This window comes from Nothoprocta perdicaria, unplaced genomic scaffold (genome assembly GCF_003342845.1).
Source record: "Nothoprocta perdicaria isolate Ctin4 unplaced genomic scaffold, notPer1 scaffold_167, whole genome shotgun sequence".
In the NCBI taxonomy this organism is placed as follows: Eukaryota; Metazoa; Chordata; class Aves; order Tinamiformes; family Tinamidae; genus Nothoprocta; species Nothoprocta perdicaria.
The window spans coordinates 54,837-68,234 of NW_020454838.1; the positions used below are offsets into that span (position 1 = coordinate 54,837).

The window sequence follows — 13,398 nt, forward strand, 5'->3', positions numbered from 1 at the left end:
TTTTCTCCAAAGAAATGACATTAACTGTGATTCATCAATCAGGGGTTTATGTAACCCGATAGCATTTCACTTTTGCTATCCATCAAGTCCCAAAGATTTTTGATGTATGATAATACGCTTTGTGTGCAGAGATATCTTCATACAACTGGCAAGAGACCAGCTACCAAAAAATGCTTAAATGTGACACTCAAATTTTTCTAAGGACACTTTACATGGATTCCTCTTCTAAAACACCTCAGTCTTAAAGGTGTGAAACATCCTCCCCTAACCGCGGAAGCCTTAGGAATAGGGGGAAACTCCTGGAAATTAGGCATGCAGCTATGCATGTGCATGTGAGCATGGCTTTCTAACTACAGACACCCCATTTTTTAAGAACATGGACATTTTTCGTAGGTTTCCCCAAAACAGGAACTGTTGCTTAAACAGGTTTAAGTTGCATACATCCTCTTTTGACTGTGGAAACTGAAGAACTGATTTCAGATAACAGTGTACATTTGACACTTCATGACAAAAAATATTTTACCTTCATGGCTGACAGGTGACAATTTTTATGGTCTTTTAACAGTGGTTTAATAACCTGCTATAGACTATTATGAGTATTATAAAAGCCAAAGGATGATATATTATTGAGAGCAGTGGCTTCTAATTGTATAACACCATGGAGAAGATTATGACCATGTATAACAACTGCTTATAAAATACTTTAAAAATGTGAAATGTGCTAGTCCTTTGTGGATATTAAATATTATGTTATGTTGATATGGGATTATATATTGCACTACCAAAGTTCTTAAATTTTTCTCCTAATACCAGTAAGCATGAACAGTGTGGCTATCTGACAGTCCTTTAGAATGAAACCAGCTGTTTCAGCCTGGGGGAACTCATCAATAAGGGTTATAGGATTTCCATGAAAAGTGAGTAACAAAAGCAAGTCAATATTATTAGAAACACAGTCATTAGCCTGAAGTCTATCCCTCCATCTGGAAATGCAGAGGGATCCTATAAATCAAGAAATAAATTGAAGATTATCAATGTAGACTGCAGTATAGACTATAGGAAAACGGCTCTGATCCCAAAAGCATAATTTAAACTACCCATTCCAAAGAAATGTTTAGTATATACTCACTGTGCAGTGATTTTAAAGAGATTTAAACTTGTCCTGAAATATGTTTTTGTGTTGCTCTGCATATAATTCTTTCCTGAATCAATTCCTGTGATAATAAGGATTTTCATTTTTGTTCCATTGAAATCATAGCATTCACAGGCATAATATATGCTGTTGTAAAATTAATTTAAAGTATTAATGGCAGAAAGTTTTTGTAGTCTCAGTTTCATGTCTTGCATTAATGAAGTGCCTTAAACCTTCTGCTGGACATTTGATTCAATGTCATTTTGTTGCAGAAAACACCACTTCCTGAAATCATCCACGTCACTTGTAGTATCTGAAGTATTTATGGGATCTCACATTTAAATGCTGGCTTTTCCACACCATTCATGCCTGCTGCTAGCAGAGTAGGTCTCTGCCAAAAGTTGCATGGTGGCTAATCAGATGGAAACATGTGGAAATTCCATGATTGTAGTAGAGCAGAAATTCACTGCTTTTTTTTTTTTCAGATATGTATGCTGAACTTCTAATGAATTTTTAATGACTTCCTACAGTAGAGAGAAAATCTCATGCACTGATTCATGTTCCTTGTGCCTATCAAATTCTTTTCTCATTTGCAAATGGAATGAAAAGGTCAGGTCTTCTGCCCTCACATCCAATACTGCAGGCAGCCAGTAACCACAGCTCCAATGCACCCCTCTCTCAAGGAGGGGCTACCTTACTTGGCAGTCTACCTCACCTGTGCCGACATACCATAAATAAGCTGATGGATGTTTCAAGGCATTGCCAACGTAAATCCTCCTACGTAAGCTCGTATACTGCATTTGCCCCTAGTGAAAAATCATTACTAACATGATTCTTGGTTCAGCACAACTCTCCTTTTTAAACAGGAGAGAAAATGTCACTATTAATAGCAGAGCTGTCAAGGCTGCCTCATATGAAAGACTCAGAGCGTTTCAAGACAAAGCCAGATTGTCATTTTCTTCCTGCAGCTTGCAGGGGGAAAAGAAGTCTGATTATTGAAAGTGAGAGAGTTTAAAAGAAAACTTACTTAAAACTTGCACTGTCTTAGTTAGGAAGGGCTGATGTGACCTTGTGGAAGGTTGCTCCTGGTCACATGACATCTTCTACAAACAGATGTCTGCACTTTTCATAAGAAAAAATAAGCAATATGACATAGTATTTCTTGTATTATCTTGTGTCTTTTCTTCTTGGTAACCTAAGTCATCCATTATTTCCTGCTGTGATCATTCTCTAACATAACTATCTGATTATTATATCTGGGGTGGGGAAGATGAGTGGAGAGGTGATTCTTCACAGAGACCTTTAGGAAATTAGAAACCACATTCTACACCCATCCAGCTCTTTAACCTTCTTTTTCCCTTACAGTAGCAAGAAGTGAGGCCTCAGGCTGTGCTTTCAGTGTGTACTTGGGGAATGTGCATAAGGAAACATATGCCGCAAGACAAGGTATGAGTTGACAGCACATCAGTTACAAAGAGATACTCCAAGAAATACCAGTGCTTTCCTTCCAGCAAACTGTTTTGTTCTGCAGTGAGGAAGAGTTGGTCCACATATTACTGTGGTGGTAGGAGGTAGCAGCATTATATTGAAGAGCTGAATACCTCTTTATATTCCAGATACCTATTTAACTTCTAGATAGTTATTTTAGAGAATGATCACAGCAGCAAGCAGTGGATGACTTAGGTTACCAAAAAGGAATAACACAAGAAATACTATGCTCACTGAGGCACCAAAAGTTCCATAGGAACTGAAGGAAACATTTCTTGACAGTGAGGGTGACAGAGCCCTGGAACAGGCTGCCCAGAGAGGTTGTGGAGTCTCCTTCTCTGGAGATCTTTAAAACCCACTTGGACGCAGCCCTGTGCCACGTGCTCTAGGTGACCCTGCGTGAGCAGGGGGGTTGGACTAGATGACCTCTGAGGTCCCTTCCAACCTTAAGCATTCTATGATTCTATGTCATATTACTTATTTATCATTAGCATTGTCCAGAGCTCTGATATGTAACATGGATAACCAAAGGAGTGTTCTGCTTTAGGCTATGTTTCTAGAAACAGGTTCCAAGAGAGTGAGGGGGAAAAAAAGTCATAAATTTAAAGTTCCTATTGAATTTATTGAACTATTGGAAGGTGAATTGTTGAACACAAGGCAGTAGAAGCCATGCAGATAAACTCTACAAATTGTGAGAAGCATTAGGAATTGCAACTCATATATCACAGTTCTGACTTTTCTTATGTAAATATGGGTTTCATTCCTTTTTTGAGATATTCCCAGCTTCAAGGACTAATTCAGCACAAACTCTGCTGAGTTCATTCTCAGATCCATCACCAGTATCAGCCCTTTGAGGCAACACTGTCATTTTTCAGTGTTGTCAGACAAGTTGTTTTATACAACAAAAAAAAAAGCATTAAGATTTTCTTAACTATCCAAATATTTTTTTTTCATTTGCTGGTCAGTTCCATAAGCTGCCATCCTGTGTTTCTGAATCATGCAAGTATTTTTTCCACAGGCGAAAAATGATTACCTTTGTTCCTGCCACTGCTTCCACATTACTTTGACAGGGTTAGCAAAAGTTTTGAGGTGAACAGGAAGAGCTATTTTATCAATGCTGAAATGGCACATGCCAAGTAGCAGTAACAAACAATGTTTTGGTAGCAAAGGTATATCTGATAAAACAGTGCTTGAACACAGACACCCATAGCTTAACTGCTACCTGCAAATTAACTGCAAATTAACTGCAAATTAGAACTGTGAAGAGTGTATTATGGCCAAAATTTTTAGGCTTTGGCACCCAAATGTAAAAATCTAGGGAACTCCTAAGGCTCCAAATCATAGGAGTCTAGTGCAATTTCATATTTTGTCCATTATCCCGCCCCGTCTGCAGTTGTTAGGACTGTGTCCTATCTGTCATGCCTGAACATTTTTGTCCTGGATCCTATCTCCTAGGATACCCTAGGGCATCTAAAATGACAGTACAAAACTATGTTTAGGTATTTGACCTATTCCTCTAATTTCAAATTTGGCCATTTGAACACAAGGCTAATTTTTTTCCTCTTTGATTTTTGTTTTGATGTTTGGTTCAGATTTAATTTAAAAAAAAAAAAAGTGATAAAAAAAAGTTATAAAACCAAAATAATTTGTTCAGCTCACATGCAGCATCATAGTTCAAGATAACAACTACAAGCAATGATATATATTCTTTTCCTTTTCAGTAATGGCAATATTTACATTAATGCATATTAATGCATTATTGTTATGGTTTACTGAAAATAATGAAATATGCTCATTTCAGATTAATCCCCCAAATTTTTCTTACTTCTCATGCTGCAGGCAAACTGAACCATGAGTTACTCACACACCTCTAATTCTTGATTAATGAGCAGTGGTGTAATTTACTGCAGACAGCTACCTTGCACTGCAGAAAACAGCATCTGGTATTGTACACGCAACAGCTAATATAGCTCTCTGTGACTCTCACAAAAGGAAAAGAGATATCCATTACCAAAGTCTATATGTGCGTCATTAATGCTATCAAGCTAATGTGGAATTCAGAAAGGGAAAAGGATCCAGGAGAGCGGGGAACAGCTGTCTAGCAGGTGCCAAGAATAGCCCGAGAATAAGGCAGAGGGAGACTGCTTAAATGTTCGGCAAATGAGGACTTAAAAAAGAGTTAAGGCATCCATAATGGAATTAATTTCACATATATATAGACACCTCCAGTGTAAACATCTATATGTGAGCAAGTCACGCAAGGCTGCTTTTATAGTCAATGAGGAGAAACAAGTATAAATCATCTGAGCTATTTTAAACTCCTACATTAAAAACATGCACAGGAATGCACTTTCCACTCATTCAGTTGCATGGATCCCACTCCTCAGCATATAAAAGCAGCAGACATTCGGGTGAGACCAGGTCCCTTTTCCTCTGCTACCAGTAAGTTACCATACAGTGCATGCTCATCATCTTGCAAATCAAGACAAGCAAGCAGGCAGCCTCTAGAAGGAGCTGGGACATGGGCATTTTGTATCCTCTGCATCCTTTGAAAACCTCAACTTTGCTGTTGAGGTCGGCAAGCCTGAGATAGGCACAACACTTCAGACAGATCTTCATATACGGACTGAAATTAGATTATAAGTAGGTAAATTAGATTATAAGTAGGTAAACCTACCAAATGTCATGTAAGACAGAATTCTGTCATGTAAGACAGAATTCTCTTTTTTTCTTTTTTCTTTTTTATTTAAATTCAGAATCCTTAATTTCTGCTTCAGACTGATAACATTTGTTATGCACGATAATTAAATTATTTTTGAGACCAAGATTAAGGAGTTTGGTTAGTCATTAAACACAGTAAATGATAAATGTAGTTTTATAACCATTTTTTTCAATGGTAGTTACAGCAGAGATCTTCATTCTTGAAATCTGAGTTATGAATACCCCTGATGTCAGAGAGGTTCCATAATTGCATAATTCTCTGCTCTTTTTCCTGGAAAACCACCACTTCTGCTTAAGAGAAACTTGCAACAGAAGCAGTTATATCTTAGTTTTCTGAACATTGTATCTGAGCTTCAATAGCTGGATAGAGTTCTTGCTGACTTGCTGCCGAAATGTTGTGTGGCCCAGGAGAGAATGCAATGGTCCTGGGACACCATGAGCCATTTTCACTTCTATAATGCATGCAAGAACTGCCTTTTCTGGTTTTTCCCCCAAAGCATTTCCCCAAGGCCACCTTCAAAAGATCTGGAATTAGAATTTGGTATCAATATTTCTCAGAAAAACACTATTTATACATATGGCAGCCTATAGTTGGAGACAACACTATAACATGCTCACCTTTAAACATAACTAATTCTGAATATTCAGTCCAACAGAAATTGCAGCGGATCCATCCACGGATTTTTATGAGCTGAGACAAACTGCGCCTGCTTTTTCACAAGAGCACGCACACCTCTTCAGAGTGCTAAATGGACCATTATGAAGAGCTGAGCTTATTTAAAAGTGGTGTGTAGCACATAACGTCATGGTGAAGATTAAGGGAATCTATACTCAGATTTTTTACCCTCAGACTGTCCATTCAGAGCAGTAAGATGGGAACCTATGGCAAAAGTGGTATAGTATAGCATATTAAAAACAGAGAGTGAAATATTCAGAAGCAGCATCCCTTAAAAAAAAAAGGGGGGGTCACTTGCTAAAATCTTATTGACAGGCAAGCTCTATAAGGAGCTGCCATGTTAAAGAGGTTCCTATCCCCAGCCAAGTAGCACAGATGTCCGAAGGGAAAAAGAAATGCCATTTCAGTGCAATATTGCAATATCTGCTGTTACAGATTCAGAAGACAATGAAGGAGGCTTCCACCTTTTGTGTTAATCAATATCTTAATGTCCATAGGTAACTGAGAGACCAGTTTTAAAAAGCATTGGCACCTGAAGATGTAAACAGACAACTAAGAATACCGAAGAAAAGCTGCAATTTGCCTAATTTCTACTGAAATGGAATTTCCTACTCTTGGAAATGAGTCTGAATTTGTATCTTTGTAAATCTGCAAAAAAAAAAATTAATAACACTAACCTCTGTAAAGCCATGTTTTGATTATGTTTCCCTCAGCCACGTTATGCACTCTAGAGAAAATAAGTTTGCACAAGCAGCCTATACTCTGATGTTTGATATCTTTCTAACACTAGTCTTTGTCTTAAGAATATTGATACAACTTTCATGCATGAAACAGAAGCTGCCACAGTTAAGAAAACAAAATATTTTACATTGATAACAATAAGATTGATAACAGTAAGATTTTCATTCATACTTATACTCTTCTACCTTAAGTATTTCTACTTTATTTTCTATCTGACTAACCATTCCATCAGTCAACTTAAATAATTTTCTCTTTTTTCTCATGCCTCATACGGTTTTTATTCTTTTGTATGTTCTTTTTCTGCTGTCAACATTATACATTTCTACAACAAATCTTAACAATTTTAACTATCCTATCTATCATACAATGGTTTTCTTACAGTTCAGTAACTTGTGATCTGGCATTTCATTTAATCTTGCTTTCTTTATAACTTTTGTTACCTTATTTAGCCCTAGAAAACGCTCAGGAGGAATAATACCTAAGCATCTTATCAGAACTGTAAGATTGCAGCTACGGTTCTGATGTGCAATATGCTATTACAGCATCTTCATGAGGGCATCCTGCATACACTAGGTCAATATTTGCTGATGTGCTAATGCAGTAATGACCCATCTGCCTCTGCTGCTTTCTGGGGCACTTTCTATCTATAGGGATGGGAATTAATGACAGTCTCTCTGTGCTGCCTGATGTCAGAGCTGAGAAAGGTGTGAAGGGTATATAAGAGCTGTATTACTTGTCAGCAGGGAAAGGGGGAAAACGGATACTCCAGAGCCAGATGCAAGCGTGGAATTGTTGCATGCACCCTTCTTGCTAGCACAGGAGTGCCTCTTCAGCCAGCTCCCTGAGATCCAAAAGGTAAACAATTTCCCTTCTTACTTTATTTAAGATACCATGCAATGCCTGTGCTTTCAGGAAAGCACAGTATCTCCGGTTGAACAGCAGCATTTTTCAAGAAAAGGGTAAAACAGGTTCAAGACAAATTGCACCTGAAACCAGAATCTGAGATTCAGGACATACCCCAGTGATATGGGGAACAATTCACACTGTTAGATGGAAAATGAGCATTTGCTGCTGAGAGCTATTTGTCTGAAAATGCACTGTGTGACTAAACTTAGGGGGATCATTTGCTCATCTTTTGCTCACACGAAAGAGATTAGCTGCAGTTGATTTAGGACAGAATGGGCATCAGAAATAAAACCTGCTCAAGAGTACTTAGGATTGCTTTCAGTTTTGAATCATTATTCTTTCCAGAAACTTTGGAAGCAAAGATGTGCAACCTAAGGATGTCAGTTGTCTTCATTGTACTTTCTGTCACTTTGAGCTGTCTGGAAGCTACACCTATTGAGAAGTGAGTTATAAATAATTGTATTGATTTCTTTTTAGGGTAAAATACATTCAGGTTCTTGCATGAATTGCTTTTGCTTTCTTGTCTCAAGTGATAGGAGCAAAAATAGAGCTATTCAGTATCACAGTATTTTTCTGGTTGTTGTTGTTGTTGTTTAAAGATTATTATCTGTGGCTGATGATCTGTCTGATGGGACTTCCAAGAGACAAGGATGGGTATTACCAGTAATGCCAAGGAACACACTTCCAGGACTTAGTGAGGCAATGCCAGAACAACCAGCATCAAAGCCAAAAAGGTATGGATTTCCTCGCTTTTGTTCTTGTCATAACAGTTAAGACTAAATTATGAAGTAAACTTCATGCGTATGAAATTCTGTTCCTTCAGATTCTTGCTATTTAACTCTCGAAGAGAGCTTAAAACACTTATCTGGGGGGAAACTAAGCCACTCAGTAAACTTAAAGATAAGGTTGGAAAGACAAATGCAGCAACAAAAGTGACCGATCTTCACAGATCAGTCACTCTGACAGATCAGTTTACCAGCTCCATTCTAACCCTTTCATAAATAAAAAAGCCTATCCAGTCCTTTTATTTTAAAAGGACATTTTTATCTGCTACATTTCCAAGCCTGAAGGAAAAGAAATAGAAAAGTCTTTCTGGATAACACAAAAGCTCTCTAGAACAGAATTTTTATGAAATGTAACTATTTTCTGTGAGTAAATTATGTTTCATTATTCATTTATATATCAATTTAATAACGAGAATAAAAGAACAAACTGTTTTTCATAGTTTAGCTAATCTGAAATGTGTTTCAGTTTATAAATCCATAAATACTATTTTTAGAAAAAAATAATTAATTAACAAGCATTTCAAAAGCATTTGGAACTAGTAACAAATGATAAGCAGTACTGAATTAGTATACCTGGTCATCAGGCTTATGAGTGACTTTCTTTAACAACAGTTCTGTTACAGATCGGTTCAGTGAATCTATACTCTGTGTAGACATCTCTTATCTGTATTTCTCATTCTCTATTTGAAAAATCAATAATATATGACAATTTGATTATCTTCCAAAATAATTTGTTCATGGAGATAAAGTTGTGGTGTTTTTTTTAATAGCTGTTACCTTGAAATCTATAAGAACTATTATTATAATAATAAGGTGCACAGTATTATCTTTACGAGTGTGGTATGCCACACCTGCTTTTCTGCAGCCCTTGCTTATACCCTTTCACTGGGTGAGCTGCTCCATTGGAACACCTAATCAAGTAAATGCTACAGATCAGGAATTTTACATCTGTGATCAGTTCAGTTGCATTAGATATCAGCTAGAAACTTTGTAACCTCCCAAAAGGACTGGAGTGTTAAAGACTCCCTAAAATTTGGAGTGTCAAGGCCTCACTCGGTATGCTTAAAGAAGATGAAAACTCTGCCTCCACCAACAGATTTGGGAATTCCATAAGAACTCACTGTTGTTTGAATGTCTGATATCAAGGTCTCAATCGACTCTTCTTAAGTCAACAGACATATCAGTGAAAGTCAAAAAACAACCATATCAACTTCTACACGGCCATTTACTTTAAATGCAGCTACATATTTAAAATATTAATTGCTCAGAAATCCCCACCCCTTTACTGCCAAAGAACCAGTATACTTCGGACATTTCTTTCGTGATTGCACTTGAATGTGGCCACATCTTGCCAATTAACACAATAATGCCACAACAACATGAAGAAGCCCAGGAAAGTTATTGAAGACTCAGTAAGCAACCTGATCAATGAGAGTATTTCTGTATTATGGAACCATATAATGGTTACATGTTACATAAGTTTGGTACACAATTCTCTATATGGTCTGCTGGTTAAAAACCATGAAATGTTGTTGCTGGGATATGGATTCTTTCGTGGATTCTCTTTAAAGTTTTATGCAGAAAATGATTACTTCCTACCACAACAGCATTATCAAGTAGTTGGTGTTTCAACAAGACACAGCCACTTTTTGGTAGTGATTAAATTCCTGTTTGGATGGAGCTAAATCTGAAGTGGCACTGGAGCCATGAGAAGTTGTCAGTATCCACTACCTCTCCTGATGGGACAGTTGGAGAGAGTCTTTAGGCTCATCCATTTGATGTGAATTAAGAGATTAATGTTCACTTCACTTAGAGCAGGATATGACTCTGGAAATAAGAGAACTAAATAAATGAAAGTGATCGTCATTATGTTAGCAATCCTCATGATATCAGCAAGGGCTTTAAATAGATACAGAAGTTCAGCTCAAAGCTAAACATTTAGTCATTGTTTTCACTTACTGTCTTAACTATACTATCATTATAGGTTTTCTAGATGTCACAAACTGTTGTGCAGAACATCAATAAAAATGACATATGACTCTTAAGTCATACTAAGCATTTAGATAATCCCCATCATTAAAACTGTTAATAGCACAGAGTGCAAGATTTTTTCAGGCACGAAGTAGGTGGTAGGAAGATTGTAATGTTCATCTATTTGTGCTCATATTAAAAGAACTCCCACATTAGCACAGCTCAAATGCCTTTTAGAGGTGGCATATTTTATTGCTCATCATTTGACTTCATCTTGGTTCTTTTTTGTCTTCTATTAGCAGTCACCACCTGGAGAAGCGGAAATGCAACACGGCTACCTGCGTGACACAACGCTTGGCCGACTTCCTAGTGCGATCCAGCAACAGCATCGGAGCAGTTTATTCACCTACCAACGTGGGGTCCAATACGTACGGAAAGCGGGACACAGCTGAGCTTTTAAGCAGAGAACCCCAAAACAACATACAGCTTTAGTGTGTTAAAACGACTACTGATACCCTTTTCATTAGGAGCTCTTACCTATGTTTTATGTATCAATAACTTTTCATTTATTACTTGTACAGTCTTAACAGTGCCTTGTCTTCTTTCTGTGTGTGTGTGTACAGGATTTTTTTGTTCAGTATTTTGCTATGCATGCACAATGACATGCATAGGTATTGTTTTAACTTCATTAAGAAATCCAGAAATCTCCCTGTCAAGTTCCTTTGTAAAAAGAAAATAAATCATATTAATAAATGGAAATGTAATTGCAATAGTATCTTTTTTATTAAAAAGATTAAAAAGATTTACCATGATGTGTATGTCTTTATAGTCACAGTTCAGTAAGAAAAAAGAAATCATCTTAATGAGGACCACCAACAAAAATCAGATTGGTAACAGAAATTATTTCCTAACGTAAGTGCAACAAAAAATTCTGGTTTGGAAATGTCTGCAGTGTTTTGCTTGCTACCCTATTTTGCCAAGTTCAAGGGAAAACTAGATGAGATACTTATGGCTGTACTGTGTTCATGACTAAACCAGTTGCCTGATCTGTATCTTTCTGCCTTAAAGTGCACTAAACTAATAGAAGTGGTCTTGCGGTACAGATTTCGTAGTATACATAGGGATTTTAAGAATTTACAGTTCTTACTTCAAAATAGTGTCAGTTAAATGTAAGCATCATGACCACAAGTGCATTTTAAATATGAATAAAGAAAGCTCAGGTACCTCTCAAAAGCATCTTTCTTCAGGCATTCCTCTCTTTGAATCAGAGTAACAAAAAGCATGAGCAAAACTAAGTCAGCTTTCCTAAAAGAACACCATCCTACTGCAACAATGATTGCTCTGTTCATATTTTTGGGGGGAAGAATTGTCATCTGAAGAATCTGACTGTCAAGTCAGGAAAAAACATTTAACAGATGTTTATTACTAGAAAAAAAAAGAAAAAAATCTTACTAATCTTCCTAATCTTCATTGGCATGGGATATTCACAGTAGGTAAATACTTGTTTCAAGGCTAATCCAAACCTGACACATGTACAATGTATTAGACATCAGTTTTGTATCTCAGTTGCAGTCTAATAATTAAAACAGAACACAGACTGTCTGTTCTGTTCATACAGGTTCTGTTCAACCTGCTCATACAGGTTCTCTGTAACCTCTCAACATTGCTTTCTCCCCCATGATCATGATCAACTCAGTATTAACATCTATTTGGCATCTGTTTGTTCTATTTGGCAAAACAGTGGAAAGAGTTCATCTCCCAAAAGAAAAAAAAACAGTAAATAAGGATAACAGATTTATCAATACCTATTGACTAGCCAGTTGTTAGTCAATAGCCAGAGCTATTGACTTTCCTACTATTTGGTGGAGAAATACAGTAAATGCCAGTTCATCCCAGCTTAGACATCTATTTTAGGATGGGATGAATCACTGTCTTGAAGTGCCTCTATTTCTTCACTGACTACAGAGGGTGTCTAGACAATTAGCTGAAAATGGGAACTTAGCTTTAAGATGGCTAGAGTTATGAATCCTACCTGCAGTTGGTAGGAACTGTTTGATCTAAAAACAGTCTGGTAAAGTTAAAAAAAAAAAAAAAAAAAAAAAAAAAGAGGTTTCAAATTGTCAGAGTAATCAGTTCTTATGTTATTCAAACCAGGCAAAAAGTAAAAAAAAAAAAAGGAAAAAGAAAAAAAAGAAAATTTTGAAATAAATTAGCAAATTCCTCAGCTGGAGCGTCTCTTGAGAAACAGCCCACACTGAGTTGTTTCCCTGTGTATACCTTTGGGAATACAATTCTGCTACTCTTCCTCCTACTGCATAATTACCACAGACTGCACTTACAGAAGAAGGATCTAGTCATGGTAAACAGGGATACAAGCATAATCCTTAGAGAATGATACAGGAAAAGGTTTTTATTTTTCTTTTTTTTAAATAAAAACACCGACAGTTTCAGAATATGAAAACTGTGAGGTGAAGCCTAATTACACAATAAAAATTAAATGCCTCCAGGCACTTTTAACAATTCCACTGTGTATTTACTCCTGTATCTTTGGGGACATAAACAGTTATTGAGAATCTGATCTTACACAGGTTCGGCTCAATTTGAATTCTAATGGATGTCCTATATCTTTCAGAGATGTAAGAAACCAGAAAATGGAAAAAGATGAAAATTAAGCATATAAAAGATATTATAAATATGGCTAAATAGAAATACCAAATCTCTGATTTTTAGTGGCTTATATTAAGCTATCTTTAAAAGGAACAAAACAGGGTTATATTATTGAATTTTGCTAAATGAGAGAGGGAAGAATAAAAGTCATCAAACAAGTAAAAGGGATGGTAAAAAAAAAAAAAAAAGATGATAGAAACATGAAGAATGCATTAAATAGAGTAATGGGCCCTAGGGTCTAATATTTCATAGGAACTGTGACAGCTTCACAAAAGACACGTTACGTTTTTTCCATGATGAATACAGTTGAGGTA

At 36.6% G+C, this 13,398-nt stretch overlaps 1 protein-coding gene across 2 annotated transcripts; it reads left to right on the plus strand.

Annotated features, from left to right (window-relative positions):
• The first annotated feature begins 8,023 nt into the window (after nt 1-8,023).
• Nucleotides 8,024-10,909, plus strand: IAPP (islet amyloid polypeptide). 2 transcript variants are annotated; one of them, XM_026035810.1, is made up of 3 exons: nt 8,024-8,103; nt 8,261-8,395; nt 10,717-10,909. In XM_026035810.1, exons 1-3 carry the CDS (start codon nt 8,024-8,026, stop codon nt 10,907-10,909), a joined length of 408 nt encoding a protein of 135 aa, XP_025891595.1. The 2 variants fall into 2 exon arrangements, with proteins under 2 accessions (XP_025891595.1, XP_025891596.1); XM_026035811.1 differs by lacking the exon at nt 8,261-8,395 and having other exon boundaries at nt 10,720-10,909.
• The last annotated feature ends 2,489 nt before the right edge of the window (nt 10,910-13,398 follow it).

What these genes read in the sequence shown, in the direction of transcription:
- IAPP (XM_026035810.1), top strand. Translation starts at nt 8,024, where the DNA reads ATGTGCAACCTAAGGATGTCAGTTGTCTTCATTGTACTTTCTGTCACT. An exon ending in GAAGCTACACCTATTGAGAA is followed by an intron (nt 8,104 to 8,260) that starts GTGAGTTATAAA and finishes TGTTGTTTAAAG; the next exon opens with ATTATTATCTGTGGCTGATG. An exon ending in CCAGCATCAAAGCCAAAAAG is followed by an intron (nt 8,396 to 10,716) that starts GTATGGATTTCC and finishes GTCTTCTATTAG; the next exon opens with CAGTCACCACCTGGAGAAGC.